Source organism: Falco rusticolus, chromosome 6 (assembly GCF_015220075.1).
Source record: "Falco rusticolus isolate bFalRus1 chromosome 6, bFalRus1.pri, whole genome shotgun sequence".
Lineage (NCBI taxonomy): Eukaryota > Metazoa > Chordata > Aves > Falconiformes > Falconidae > Falco > Falco rusticolus.
Window position 1 is genome coordinate 9,131,796 of NC_051192.1, and position 14,933 is coordinate 9,146,728.

A 14,933-nucleotide genomic window follows, 5' to 3' on the forward strand; every position below is an offset into this window, starting at 1 on the left:
GCTAAAGCAAGAGGGCAAAGGAGTACGTGACTAAAACATCCAAACTTCCTCTTTCATAAGCCATCACATGATGAAGTGCAATTACAATTCCTGCCTTGTCCCTGCCAATTGCAGGCGCATTGCCTCACCCGAGAAACCCGGCTTCTCCCCCCCCCCCCCCCCCCCCCGTGTGTGTGTGTGTGTGTGGAAGCAGCAACCGCTGCAGCCGGCTTGGCGAGGCTCCAGCTTCGGGCTGGAGAAAGAGGGCAGTGGGTGGAAGACGAAAACAAAGATCTGTTTACTTGGCATGCATGGATAAAGCGTCTTTCCAGCCGGGGAGGGGAGGAGGGAAGAGAAACAGCTTTAAAGGACTTTGATGCAATGTGAAAGGAGGACTGCTGGGGAAAAGCGAGCCCGTGTTAACCCTTGGCTCGCCAGGGGCACGTCGGGGCCGCGCCGCTGCCGGGCTCTCCGCTTCGCCGCCCGCCCCGCCGCCCCGCACGGACCCGCCAGGGCTCCGAGGGCAGCAGCCGCGGCCGCCGCCCCGACGTGCGAGGCCGGGCCGGCTTTTTGTTTTACTTGTTGGTAGCCCGGCGCCTCCAGGACGCCCAGCCGGGCGTGCAGTTGCAAAGTCACCCAACCTGGCACGGGGGCCAGCGCTGGGAGCCAGCGCCAAGACGGGAGGAGGGCCGAGCAGGGCGAGGCAAGCCCCCCTCCCCCGCCCCCCCCTCCCCCCCCCCACGGCGCACAGCTCCAGCTCCGGCCCCGACGGGAGCACGAGGAGCGGGGGAGGGGGGAGCGGCTACTGCCCCCACTGTCCGCCCGACCCCCGCGCCGGGCCGAGGGAGAGCAGCGGGAGGCGGCGCTTCGCGCGGGGCCGGCCCGGCGGCAGCGCCCCCGGCCCCGCAGAGCCCCGTCCGCGCCGTCGGGCGGCTGCCAGCAGCGGGGAGCCACCTCCCGGCGGCGGCTGCGGACGTCAGAGCATCCCCGGCCCCGGCAGGCCCCCGCCTCCCGCCCTCCTTCCCTCCCCCGTAACCTACATAACGCCGTGGGAAGGGCGGCCCGAGCGCGGCTGTCGGGGGGAGCAGCCTCCGCCGTGTTTACCCTGCCCAGGCAGGCGCGTGCAGCCGCCCGTACGTGGCGGGATGCGCCCGGTGAGGGGCTGCTTCACCTCCCGCGGCGGCAAACGGGAAGCGCAGACCCCCCCTTCTCCTCTTTCCCTTGCCCCCGCCCTGTGTTTTGGTGTGGATGCAGGCGGCGGAGGAGCGATTCGCAGCGTGGAAGGGGGACGGGGAAACGTGTCTGCAGCTTTTTTTCTTTTTTTGGGGAGGAGACGCCGTTTGCTTAGTCTGTGTGAATTTTGCTAATCTGCATTAGAGAACCCCTGGTTTGTGGTTGAAAATGACAGGAAATCTAGAACGTCCTATTTCCTGTGCACAATGACAACAGTTAAAAAAAAAAGTAATCGCTGTATTTATTTATAATGGTGCCTCCTGCCCCGGCGGGGAGAACAAAGCCGGGCAGCGGGGCGGGAGAGCGCCGGCCCCTGCCCGGGGGTGGCGCTGACCGGCCCCGGGGGGGGGGATGGGGGGGGCCCGCAGCTGCGGGGCGCGCCCGGGCAGCCGCGCCGTGCCCAAGGTCACCGGCGGCGGGGGGGGGGCAGCGAGCCCCGCAGTGCGGGGGCCGCCCCGCTCATCTCTGCGTCCACGGGTGGCAGGTTTCGGCGGAGCCCCCTCGGCGGCGCAGGAAATCGTAATAAAAGCAGCAATAAAAATAATAACAGCAAAGAAGGAGGGAGCTGCGGCGCACCCCCCGCCCATCGCCCTGTCTCCCTGCGCTCCCACAGCCCTCCCCGAGGGCGAGACGGGGCGGGGGCGCGGCGGCCCCCCGGCGGCGGGAGGAACCCCCGGTGCCGGCGGCGGGGGCGCGGGCGAGGGGCCGGGGCCGGGATCGCGGCGGCGGCGGCGGGGCGGGGGCGCTCACCGCGCAGGCGCGGCCGGCACTGTCGAAGAATCGAGGCGGCAGCGCGCAGAGGCGGCGGTGGCGGCTGGAGCCCGGCACGGCACGACGCCGCCGCCAGCCCCGGCCCCGGCCCCCGCGGCAGTCCCCGCCCCGCCCGCCGCGCCGCGCCGGCCCCCGCCGCCCCGCGCCGCCCCGTAGTAGCCAGCGAGCGGGGGAGCCGTGCGGGCGGCAGCGGCCGCAGCCCTGCGCCAGCCGCGCCGCGGAGATGCGCGTCCCCGCCGCCCTGTGAGCGCCGCCGGCGGAGACGGCGAGGGGAGCGGCGTCCCCCGCAGCGGCTCTGCCTGCCGGGGCGCCCGCCGCGCCCCGCTCCAGCGCACGGAAGAGGAAGGCGAGGGGGAGGGGGCCCGGCGGACGGTCCCGCTGCGGCCGCGGCGCCCGAGCCTCCCCGTCGGGACTCCGGTGGCGAGGGGCGGAGGAGGCGGCGGCCGGAGCCGGAGCGGGGGGCGCTCGCCGCTGCCCCGGGGCCGGGACATGTCGTCGGCGGCGGTGGCGGCTGCTTCCCGCAGGCAGTCGTGCTACCTGTGCGACCTGCCCCGCATGCCCTGGGCCATGATCTGGGACTTCACCGAGCCCGTCTGCCGGGGCTGCGTCAACTACGAGGGCGCCGACCGCGTGGAGTTCGTCATCGACACGGCGCGGCAGCTGAAGCGGGCGCACGGCTGCTTCCCCGAGGGCCGGGCCCCGCCGCCGCCCCACGCCAAGCAGCCGCCGCTCTCTGCCAAGGAGCTCCTGGCGCAGCAGCAGCAGCTCGGCCACCCCGCGGCGGCGGAGGCGGCGGCGCGGCCCCCGCCGCAGCCCCTGGAGCGCTACTCGCTGGCGGCCGAGCGGCCGCCGCCCCGCCTGGGCGCCGAGTACGGCGGCGGCCGGCAGGTCAACGGCATCCTGGTGCCCAACGGCTTCCCCAAGCCCGAGGAGCCGCCCGAGCTCAACCGGCAGAGCCCCAACCCGCGGCGGACGCACGCCGTGCCCCCAACCCTGGTGCCACTGGTGAACGGCGCCGGGCTCCCCGCCGCCATCGGCGGCCTGGGCAGCCGCGCCGCCGCCGCCGCCTCGCTGGCCGCCATCTCCGCCGCGCCCGCTCCCATGGCCGTGCCCGTCCCTCAGCAGCCGGCGGCAGCGGCGCAGGCGGCGGGGCAGGCGGCGGGGCAGCCCGGCGAGCTGGGGCACAAGCGCCCCGGCTCCGTCTCCTCCTCCTCCTCCTCGGGCGGCGGCGGCGGCGCGGCGGGGGAGCACGACGGCGGCGCCAAGGAGAAGCGCGGCTCGGCCGAGAGCCTGCCGGCGGCGGCGGCGGCGGAGCTGGCCGCCGAGGGCAAGGGCCGGCCGGGCGGCGAGCAGGAGTGGCTGGCCAAGCCCAAGACGGTGCGGGACACGTTGCTGGCCCTGCATCAGCACGGCGCCCACGCCGTGCCCCCCTTCGACAGCAAGTTCAAGAAGGAGCCGGGCATGGCGGGCGGCAGGCTGCTGGGCTACGAGACCAACGGCGCGGTGGCCAAGCCAGGTGAGGCGGCGGGGGCCGGGGGGCGGCGGGCAGGGCGGGGAGGGTGTGTGTGTGTGTGTGTTGCTCTCCCGGCATGCGGGGCGGAGGGTGCCCGGAGGAGGGGGGGAGGGGGGCCGCGGCCACCCGTTTCCGCGGTTGCACGGCGGTTGACCCCCGCGCCGCGCTGGTGCGTTGCGACTGCGCTGCCTTCTCACCCTCCTCCTCCTCCCCCCCTCTGCCTCTGCAGGGGCCCGGGCCGCCCGGAAGAGGAAGCCTTCCCCCGAGCCGGAGGGCGAGGCGGGACCCCCGAAGATCAACGGGGAGGTGCAGCCCTGGCTGCCCACCTCGTCGGAAGGGATGAAGCTGCCGCTGACGGCCACCCCTTTCATGTCGCCCCCGCCGCCCACCGCCTCGCCCCACTCCAACCGGACCACGCCGCCCGAGGCGGCCCAGAACGGCCAGTCCCCCATGGCCGCCCTCATTTTGGTGGCGGACAATGCCGGGGGCAACCACGCCTCCAAAGACGCCAACCAGGTCCACTCCACCACGCGGAGGAACAGCAGCAGCCCCCCCTCGCCCTCCGCCATGAACCAAAGAAGGCTGGGCCCCGGCAGGGAGGTGCCGGGCCAGGGGGCCACCGCGGCGGGCGGGCTGGAGCCCGTGCACCCCGCCAGCCTGCCGGACTCGTCCCTCGCCGCCAGCGTCCCGTTGTGTTGTACCCTCTGCCACGAGCGCCTGGAAGACACCCACTTCGTGCAGTGCCCCTCCGTCCCCTCGCACAAGTTCTGCTTCCCCTGCTCCCGGCAGAGCATCAAGCAGCAGGGGGCCAGCGGGGAGGTGTATTGCCCCAGCGGGGAGAAGTGTCCCCTGGTGGGCTCCAACGTCCCCTGGGCCTTCATGCAGGGGGAGATCGCCACCATCCTGGCCGGAGATGTGAAAGTGAAAAAGGAGAGGGACTCGTGACTTGCCCGCTCTCGCCACCCGACGTCACCTTGAACTCGAACTGCTCGAATTCTGTATATATCTATAAATATATATATATAAATATATATATATCTCCAAGACAAGGGAAATGTAGACTTCATAAACATGGCTGTATAATTTTGATTTTTTTGAATACATTGTGTTTCTATATTTTTTGAAGACAAAAGGTATGTACTTATTATAAAGGCATTTCTTCTAATGCTTCTCTTTTTTTTTTGTTTTGTTTTTTTTCGTTTTGTTTTTTTTTTCCCCTTTTGTTATAGCAACTATTTGTTGTGCTTCCCTGGTGACAGTTACTGTTCAATGTAGGCTGTGACTTGCACTGCTTTTTTTAGAGAGCACTTGGCAAACCAGAAATGCTTCTAGCTGTATTTGTATGCACTTGTTTGTTTTTTTTTTTTCTTTTCCTTTTTCTTTTTTCTTTTTTTTTTTTTTTTTTTTAAATGCCAAATACACTTTCTGACATTGTAAAGATTGCCTTACTGTCTGTGATTCCTTATTCCTGGCCCCTGTCCTGTAGAGCTGGTCGCATGCAGGCTTGGTCTGAGGTGGCTGGGGAGAAGAGTGGCATAGCCAAGGCGGGGATGCCCTTTGCCATCCCACCGGCCAGGCAGCTTAGGGAGCAGGAGGGCTTTCTCCCAGGAACGCGCAGCTCGGGTTGCGATGGCAGATCCGCCAGATCCAGTCCCAGATTCCTCTGTGTTTCTCAAGGGAAATCGCCTCCAGAGTAGGATTCGGAGAGGTGTCCGAGCGGCGCTGTTGAGTTAGGAATTTCTGGGTTTGTTTGGTTTTGGTTTGGTGGTGGTTTTTGGTTTTATTTTTGGGGTTTTTTTTAAGGCAAAGTGACCACAGTTCAAATGATCAGTTGTAAGATTAGAAAACTGCATTTATTCATCGATTACACACCATAACGTGGAATTTTGATAACGAACTTAATGATACGGTTGGTGAAGGCGCCAATGTAGCGCTGCCATCTCTGGAGGCCTTCAGCATCACTTCTGGGGCTTTTGTGTCTTTGGACAAAGCTGGGGAGGTGGGGGAGAGACTGACTGATTTTTTTAATTTTCTTTTCTTTTTTTCCTTTTAATGCTACTTTAATTTTCGGATAGTGCAGGTGGACTTTGAGTTTGCTTATCAGTCACTTCGAGTGCTGTTGCTATTGTTACTATCGCTGACCCGGTATTTCCAAGTAGTGGCAGGTACGGTGTGGTACAGTGACAGGGGTGACTGAGGCTCTGCCAGATTGCCCGCGGGCATATCAGTGACAGCCCAAATGTGGGTGGAGGAAACCTGTAATTTCCTTATTACGTGTGCTTGAAACAAACCGACTGCTATTCTTTGAAAATGAAAATATAAACTGGTTGAAATGAAAGCAATTAGGGCTGCACATCATGGCCCTGGCCCTGCCTTTTAAACTACTTTGGAGAACTCTTTGTAAAGCCACTTCTTCTGATCACGCTTCTGCATCACCAAGCAGACTTCTAAAATCAATAAATCATTGGTTACTAGAAATAGTTCGAGTCTTATAGTGATGTTTTTGTGCTGTTTATAGTTCGTTGGCAACACTGCAGCTGTAAGAGCCCTTCTGTTGAGGTGTTTATAACTTGGGTTATAAGCGGTTGTTTCTGAGCAAAGGGTGGCGAGGTTGTCCCTTCCCGGGACGGGCTAATAAACACTTTCAGTATTGGAAGAGGAGGAGGAGGAGGAAAAATCTGTTCAGCCGACTATAATTGGAAGAATTTTGGGTGCTTTTTAGTCAACTGTTCTTATTGTGATAATGTTCAGACTGCAATTTAATGCAGAGTTAGATCTTTTTTGGAAGACTATTTTTTTTTTTTTTTTTTTAAAGAAAACGAAATGGTCATTATTAGTATTTGAAGATCAGAACTGCACATGCACAGTAATTTTTTATGAAGTGTTTAATGAGCACACCCACTACATTGTGTTCCATATTACAGGTCAATGTAATATTAGATAAGACTTGCATGATAAACAAATTCATTGAGTCAATATTACGCTTTAAAACTTATACCTATAGTCAAGATTGGTGTCTTATGTAAACACATTTAGCCAATTTGAAGAAAACGCACATTATATATATATACCTATATATATACCTATATATAAAACAAACAACTGTAAAGGATTCTTTGGAACCACTATGATCTGTGTAAATGTGTATTTAGGCACTTTATTAAAAAAAATGGATTTTGAGCTGATAGATGGTAACAAGTTCTTCAAAGTTGCTTGGCATAATACCTCACATGGGATGAAGCTCATGTTTTTGATTAAGGTGGTATCCCTACTCTTAAAAAAGAAGCAAAACCGAAACCCCAAAGCCTCCCTAAAAAGGCCCCCAACTTCTGTGTTACCAGGTGGCCCCGCTCTGAGCCTGCCGAGGGCGAGACATGCTCCTGACAAAGCACATACCCTTGTTTTGGGGCCGAGGGATGCTGGTGTGACTGGGCAGAGAGGCCCGTAAGGAAGCATACCTTCCTCTTCCTCCCCGCCAGCTGCCCTGCTCCCGCAGCTCTCCGACTCCTGGAGAGGATGGAAACTTCCCGGCTGGTGATGCCAGGCGGTGGCCCAGGAACAACGTAGCTGGAAAAAGAAATGGCTTGTGGTAGCTATGCTCACTCGGCCGACTGACGTTCAGCCCCCAGACCCCTGCCAAGCGTAATCTGCATTGTAAAAGTTAACTGCAAAAGAAAACCAAACAAATCTGAGAGTGTTCATGCATAACTCATTTTTCTCACATTCCGTGTTGCTTTTTTCCTTCTGGTTACTTCACTGAGTTACAGTAATGCTCTGGTGGATTCTCCCTTTATACCAGTTTACTACTTCCTGGGCTACAAGCTGGTTTTTTTTATTTTATTTTTTATTACTCTGAAGTCCTTTAGCTGCAACAGTGCTACTATTAATATTCCTTTTTAGACTTTTTCAAAGGTGGTACTGTAACTTGTGTAGTATTAAAAGTGTTTTAATGAAGAATGTGTGATTTATTATTTTTTTTTCAAGCACACTTCCATGACTCTTTTTTTTCAAAGATATTTTTTCCTGGCAGATCACCTGCACGGTGCTTTTGTTGATAGCTGCTGAACTAACCTGTTGCTGTTTTTCCATTATTTTTTTTGTACTTCTGGCACTAAGTGTATGGAAACAAGGAGCTTTAAATACTTCTGGGACTATTTTATGTATAAAAAAAGAAAACTCAAAAAAACTATAGTTGCCCAAGTGCAATTTTTTTTTTTTAATTTCTTTTAATACCATTTCTGACACTTGGTTGTGAACAGGCAGCAGTGTGGGGCAAGAAGGGGTGCATGGAGCTGCCGGGTGCTGCCCTGTGCCCGGGGTCCGGGGGTGGGAAAGGCGCTGCACAAGGGAGGCTTTGACCGCCTTTGCAGTGGCCTCAGAAAACCTGGTATGTTTGGGAGCTCTTTTTAGATGTGCTGTAAACCGGGCCATGGCAACCGCGTGTTTTTATGAGCTAGCACTTAGGCAAAGGGTATAAATACATTTGAGAGTGCTCTCTAGTGGCTTGTTATGTCAACAGAGCCCCTGGATCCTTTCCTTCTGCGCCCGGGCCAAGCCCTCCTCATCCGTTCTGCTGGCGGGCAGCCGCTCTCGGTGGGACAGGACAGGACGGGATGGGATGGGATGGGATGGGATGCTGCTCCGGAACACCCAGCCAGCCGCTTGCCCTCCCAGAACGATGGCTCGCCTGCAGCGGGGTGCCTGCCCTGCCGGTTGTACCCGCTGCCCGTGTCTAATGTGCCCCCCAATGTGAGACACCCCGTGTGATGTGCAGGGTGTCAGGGCGCAGCTGCGCTCCCCGCACGACGAACACAGCCTCTCCTCAGGCAGGAGGAGAAAACACTGGATCATGCAAAAATTAATGGCACCCGGAATAGCTGAGCTTGTAGTAAACCAAGATGTTTGTAGCCCCGGCGCCTACCGCTTCAGCACCTGCATCCCCATGACAGGGCCACAGGTGGGAGGCGTCCAATAATTAGGCTTGAAAAGGCTCAACCCTTAGCATTTCATGTTTTTCCTCCTCAAGCATTTGCATTTAGGCAGCTCCAGCTGCAGCTTTTGAAAAGTAATTAAAACAGCCACCACCACCACCTTTCCCCAAGTGGACTCTTGTTCATATGCTACGGTCCAGCCTAGTATAAACTACATCTTCAAGCCTGTGCTCCCACAGGTAATGAGGCAAGTAAAACAATAAATAATAATAAAGTAATTAAAAAAAAGAAAGAAAACTTTTTTTCCTCTGTTGAAACAGAAGGTGGGTCTGGGAAACACATGGATTCACCTTCTGAAGCGGGTGCATTGCAGCAGGTGGCCCCGGCTGGCTGGCTCGCTGGATGGATTCCATGTAGGCCAGCGGGACTCCTGAGTCACCCTCCTTCCCTTGCCCTTTGTTCCCAGGAGCAGGACGCCTTTCCTCTTCCACAGCCCAAGGTCAGGCAGTGCTCCCAGCAGATGAATGGAGTGCCTGCTTATCCACTCCATCACCCGGGGCTGCCGCTCTGCTCCTGAGGTAACTCTTTCACTGCCTTCGGGCAGCCTCTGGAGCAAACCACGAGCTTTGAGCACCAAGTGCAGGGATCAAATTTGAATCGCTCAGCTCCCTGAAAGGCTCCCGAAGCCTCCCTTCCGGGAAACAAGAAACACTGCTATCTCCCACAGACATCTCCTAGGTGCACGCTAGCATCCGTTTGTCTGCCGTGCTTGGTTGGCATAGGTGAGCTGAAGATGGGGTGGCAACTCTGCAGTTATTTTTATACCGCGTCACCTAACTTTGCTTTCTGCCACTTGAGAGCTTGTTTCATAGAGATCGGTATAGCAGAGTACATGCTAAAACCCAATCCGCTGCCGCAAGGGGAAGCCCCCTATAAAATAAACTCATGGAGAAGCCAGGCAAAGTCGACAAAAGCTTCCCACTGTAGTAGGTGTTTCTTCCTCCCGTCACCTCTGACTCGGCAAACACCGCAAGAAGCTGCTCATCAGCTCCCACCCCCACGCAGTGCCGGGGCAGGGGTGAGAACCCACCCTGCCCTTCACAGCACCCGGCCGTGCCCCCACCTCGGGGTACCCCTCCCTGCCCCCCCAACCCCCCAACCTGCTGCCACTTGCCTCCGTGGTCCCCAGCCCCGGGGTGTCCCCATCCCATCCTGGGATGCCCTGCCACTAGCCGCAGGGCAGCAGGGTGCCCTCCTCTGCTGAGGGCTGTGGCTTCCCTGGGAAATCCTGGGAAACCTCCAGCTTGCAGGGAGACTTCAGCTGCTGCCTCTGGGAAGGGCATTCACTCTTCACTGCAAAATTGCCAAATATGTATTTTCTTTTACCCGTTTCCACTATAAAACACTTATTCTCACCTCCACCCCTGTCCCAGAGATGCCTCATGCCTTCTTTTTTTGTTGTTGTTTTTTTTGGCAACCGTTTGAAAACAAACAGAAGATGAGTAACCAGAGATGAAAGGTGTTATTGGTTCACCAGGTCACTTCCTTGCAGTGGGAGACAATTCCTCCCGTTCCAAAGTGCCGGGCCAGAGTGGCTGGCTGGGGGCTGGGAAGTGGGCAGGCGGCGGGGGGCGGGGTGGCACCCCAGCCACCCACTCACCCGGGATTGCAGGAAGGCAAGCTGGACTTTCCTCTTCTCCCTTCTGTGGTTTTGGATTTTTTCTTCTTTTTGCATATTTACAAGCTGAAGAAGGCCTCATTATTTTTTTTCAAATAGATTCCCTTAATTTTTTTTCCACCAGAAATCCAGGTTTTCTCCAGCCCTTTTTTTATAGAAGTGTCATATTCTCCAGCTGTCCAGTCGAAAGTGAACTTACAGATATTAGGCAACAACTGCATAACGGAATGGGACATTTAATTTTGTCCAGACTATTTGCAGTTTTTTGGCTTTTTTGGCTTAATTCGATTGCTGCTAAGCACTAGGAACAAATAATTTTCTCTTCTAAGATGTATCACACCTCAGTTCATGGTTAGAAAGCTCAAAAATTGGGCTACTCTATGAGAGACTTCAGTGGGAGCAGGGGGAAGGTGATGCTGAACATCACCTTTCTTTCCCTTCACAAAAATCAGGAAATAAACCAGCTCCTGCACACTGACTCATCATGCCTTTGCAGATCCTTCTTCATGCATTGCAATGAAAGCAAATCAGCACAAGCACTGTGTTTTCCATTACACTTGCAAACTTATTTGGACTGAAATAATTTTAAAATAAACCCCCACACTATTTTTCCTGTGATTTTGTGGTGGTGATTGAATAGGGCTCAATCCATTTTCTGTGTGAGAATACAGTGAGGGCAACCTCCCCTTCAGAAATTACAGAAGGAAAGCGTTTTTTTCCTTGCAGAAAGTACCGTGCTATCTTTATTAACGCTGGGCAACAAAACACTTCATACAGTAGCAGTGCATGAAATTCCACCAAATTGTGGGTAAGAGGAGAAGAGCAGAAGTTACTTGGTGATTTCCTGAAATCCCTCTCTTAACGATGAGGCTTCCCAGGTAGTGAACCCTTCTGGGAACAGCCGGTGAGTTCTGGGGGGTCCGTCATTTGGCCTGCGGCCACCCCTCGGGGAGGACTGCGGCAAGTGCTCTGCAAGTTTTATGTGATCCTGGCACGGCTGGAAGGTGCGGACCAGCAGCCTGGCCCGGCCATGCTGCCTCCCGATTATCTTCCTAGCAGGAACATTTTGAACAGCAGCGGCAGCATATGTTTCTTCATCCTGTGTCACAAAAGTTTCCTGACATTTAGTGTTTTGGGGTGGATCCCTTCCTTTTCTGCGCAGAGTGCCAATTTCAGGGCTTCTTCTGACAGGTAACAGTCCACGAAGTGCAGGCGTGGCACTGATATATCTGGTTTGTGTAGGCAGGCTTCCAGGCTCCCTTTTTAGCTGCTCCCTGGCTGCAGAGGGATGGGGTTACCTGCCCTGGAGCCTCCCCTCGTCCTTCCCCCCATGCCCCTGCTGCCAGCGCTGCTTTCCTCGGGGGACCACCTTTAGAGGTGCCTGTGGCTGTCTGAGAGCATTGGGTTTGGGCCATATTCACCTTTCTTACTGCGTGCGACCTCAAGGCTCCTTTAAGTTCTTCCTGATGGCTCCGAAGAGGTGCTGCAGCACTGCCTGTTTCATCCCGATGGTGACCAAGGCAGTTCAGCTAGTGGCTCGCAGGCTGTGTTTGGCCTACCAAAGGCTATGCATGCAACTACTTTTGTTGGCAGGAGGCTTTCTCTTCCTTCACTGGGCCTAATTTTATTAGAGGTTTTCAGCTCATGCATGAGAACTTCATACAAGCCCCTCCAAAAGCTGTAGCAGCGCTCAATCGTTAGGAAGAGGTACCGGTGCCGCTCCAGCACAGGCTTCTTCTGGATAAGAAAGGCAAAGGCAAAGAGGGGTACCAGCTGCATCTGAGGTTGTTGCAGGTGGAGCCAGCCTGCGCCTCTGAGTGAAATGTGTGTTTACCAGCTTGTCTTGAGTTCCTCCCCTAAGCAAAACCCTGACTTAGGTCAGTGAAAGCAGGACTGCAAGACCTGTTCCTCTTTCATTTTGTCCCTTTTCAAGAAGGTGACAGTAATGAAGCATCCTTTCTGTTTACTGCTTACAGCCAAAACCCACTATCGCTTCTGTGAAGCAGTTTGCACCTGACCGGAGTTAAAAACAAGCCTGATTTCAAAGCAGAGATAAAGGACTGCAGTGAGATCAGCAGCTTTAAAAAAAAAAAAAAAAAAGGCTAAATTAGGTGCCATCCATCCCTGCTTCTGCCTGTTGAGTGTGGGAGCTGGAAGCCAGCTGGTCTAATTTGCTCATCACTCCCTTGAGCTAAGTCTCAGGCTAGCACCAGGGATGGGCTGGTGACAGCAGTCTGAATTTAATCCCTCTTGCTCAGATGGTACACAGCACACTCCTTCGGGTGCCCCTCCTCCCATCACGTTTCAGTAACCACGCTCTGGGTTTCACCACGGTACCCACAAGTGTATCAGTTAGGGTCCGCATTGCCAGGAGCTGTTGCACAGAGCCAGGCAAGAGTGGTTTAGGCAAATGGTAAGCAATACTTGTGAAACAGAGTTAGAGTCATCTGGATTTCATTTGCTTTTAAAACAGAGCTAAGAAAGGCAAAATAAGGTGAATATACTCTCCAGGCAAAAAAGCAAAGCTCATCTTTCAGGCACTCAGTTGCTGACCCTTAGTTGGTTTAAAAAACAAAACAGAAAAAGCGACATTTTTCTTTTGCAGTCTGCCCTCCTTCTAATCCTAAACTGGAGTCCATCCTGCCAACAGGTCTGTCATTGACTTCACTAGCTCCGTGGGAGCGTCCCCGTGGGTGAAGTTACACCACAAGTGCAGAAGAATCAGGCCCTAAATATAAATGACGAGTTACAACACACACAGTTTTGCTCTAATTATTTATAAGAAATCATTTCATTATAAATAGGTTTTTCGGTTAAATGTATTGCTAGCATTACCTTATTACTTATTCATAATTAATTAAATCATAGTGGATTTCTGTGTTATTATCATTTCCATATACTATAAATAATTCAGAATAAATGTTGGTTCTTTCAGGGTACTTTGTATGTACAGATAAGGCAACGGAGCAACCTGGGCCTGAGCTGAGTGAAGCTGCTCTGTCCTCAACTTTGTCACAAGCATGTCTTTAGGAAAACTGGGAGGGGAAGGGGCAAAGGGTGGCTGATGAGTGAAACAAAACGCTGGTTCCTGTTGTCAGCGTTGCAGGGCTCCTGGCTCCATGCAGGGCATCTTCTGGCTGCTTTTCAGAATAACCAGAAGGAAGTGCAGAGCTGTAGGGGTGAAGGACTTGAAGCTGTTATTGATCCACCGATCTGCCTTTTCTCCGCAATATTTGCTTCCCTTGAAGCATAGGGAAGGGGAGGTTGTTGTCACTGCCAGCTTGATTGGCCTTTTAAAAAACGAACACAAAATTTTGTTGGAAAATTCACATTTAAACTAACTTTAGAAATGTGTTTCAAGTTAATTTACCTGGGAAATGCAATCCTTACTCATGAATAACAAGAGAAACTCATCACGTTTCCAAGCAGAATCTCACATACGCTTTAAGACTTTGCTTATTGGTACTGGCATCTCACTGGTTTTTAATAGGAAGAGCTGAGCAAGTTTCTTGAAGCCATTCATTACTGTTGCTGTTTCCTTAGCAGTGTCTTAATGGGAAAGAGCTTTGTGAGTCCTGGGATGCAAGCCGTCTCAGGATGGTGGAGGGGGTGGCTGGACTCTGGCAGTGGGGTGTGCTCCATCACTGCTAAGCCCATCGCGGAGCTGGTGGAGGCAAGAATTGGGGCGAGCGGAACAAGGTCAGGCATGTGGAAGGTGTGGTAGAGTCAGGAATTGCTTCAAAGTTGAGGAAATTAAAAGAATAAGCCCAAGAACTGAGCTGAAGCAGTGAGCTTCATGGGAATCACTGGATACGCTCCCTAAGTGATTTTCTGGCTGATGGCACGTCTGTGCTGCACATGTGGAAATGTTGGCATAGCACGGCCGTGGGGAAATCACTCGGGAACAAGGCTGGCACCAAGATGTGGCTGGCTGGAGCAGAGCTGTGTTGAATGAAGGAGCCTTGTGGCTGGTCTTCTCCATCTCATTTCCCATCTAGGGAGAGGAGGGGAAGCGCCCAACAGCTGTGCAGGGCCGAGGCAGAGCATTTCGGCATGCACTGGGCAGGGGAGTCTTGCAAGGGGATGGCACCACTTTCATCAGGAGAGCAGTAGAAGGCACCTCGTCATCCCTGGAAAAGGCCTTATCAGAAAGAGGAGCACCATCCTGCCTGCAGGTAGATGAGCGGCACCGTCGAGCCCTGGGAAGCACGGGCTCCTGCCTGTGCTCCCTTCCTTCCTTGCTCAAAGTTTGTGGAGGAAAAGAAGATGGAGGTGATGCCAGCAGAGAAAGGAGTGCATGGATTGGAGCCCCTCATGCAACCTATGTTGTAGGAAATGGTTACGGTGCCTCTGCATTGGTTCAGCCACAGAATCTGTGCGGTTGTATGCCGCATATTGGCATGCAGCTGCCTGACTTTCCTTTGGCTGTAGTCACCCGGCAGTGGGTAGGTTTCTTATAGATACCTATTTAATAGAGCTGCCCTCGGTTATTGGCAAGTTTGTTGGACGCAATCCTCTGCAGAAGGCTGTTGGATGCTGGAGACAGCTCCTCTCCTTCTGTCCCCTTCATGATGCTCAGCCAGGGCTGAGTTTGCTCCCAATTCCTGGAGCACAATGGAACGTAGGCTCCCTGCAGGACAGCCGGTCCCTCTCCAGCTCCTGTGGGATGAGCAGCAGCTCCCCCAGCCATACTCTGGCTTTTCTTCCCCCGTGTAAACACTGGCTGTGCTGGAGTCGCCACAGATTTACGACAGCATGGCTGAGGTGAGGACCTGGCCCCTGCGAGTTTGGAAGAGCTCTGCAGGGAAGGAGGAAGAACGCAGGAGGA

General features: G+C 54.9%; 1 protein-coding gene across 1 annotated transcript; it reads left to right on the plus strand.

Moving 5' to 3' along the window:
- Positions 1 to 2,354: 2,354 nt before the first annotated feature.
- IRF2BP2 (interferon regulatory factor 2 binding protein 2) lies at positions 2,355 to 6,681 on the plus strand. The gene is made up of 2 exons (XM_037392527.1): positions 2,355 to 3,499; positions 3,726 to 6,681. Exons 1-2 carry the CDS (start codon positions 2,473 to 2,475, stop codon positions 4,439 to 4,441), a joined length of 1,743 nt encoding a protein of 580 aa, XP_037248424.1. The 5' UTR covers positions 2,355 to 2,472; the 3' UTR covers positions 4,442 to 6,681.
- Positions 6,682 to 14,933: the final 8,252 nt, after the last annotated feature.

Bases quoted from the DNA above. Each gene is read 5' to 3' on its own strand.
- IRF2BP2 (XM_037392527.1), top strand. From the start codon at position 2,473: ATGTCGTCGGCGGCGGTGGCGGCTGCTTCCCGCAGGCAGTCGTGCTAC. The intron at 3,500-3,725 runs GTGAGGCGGCGG...CTGCCTCTGCAG, and splicing joins CGGCGCGGTGGCCAAGCCAG to GGGCCCGGGCCGCCCGGAAG.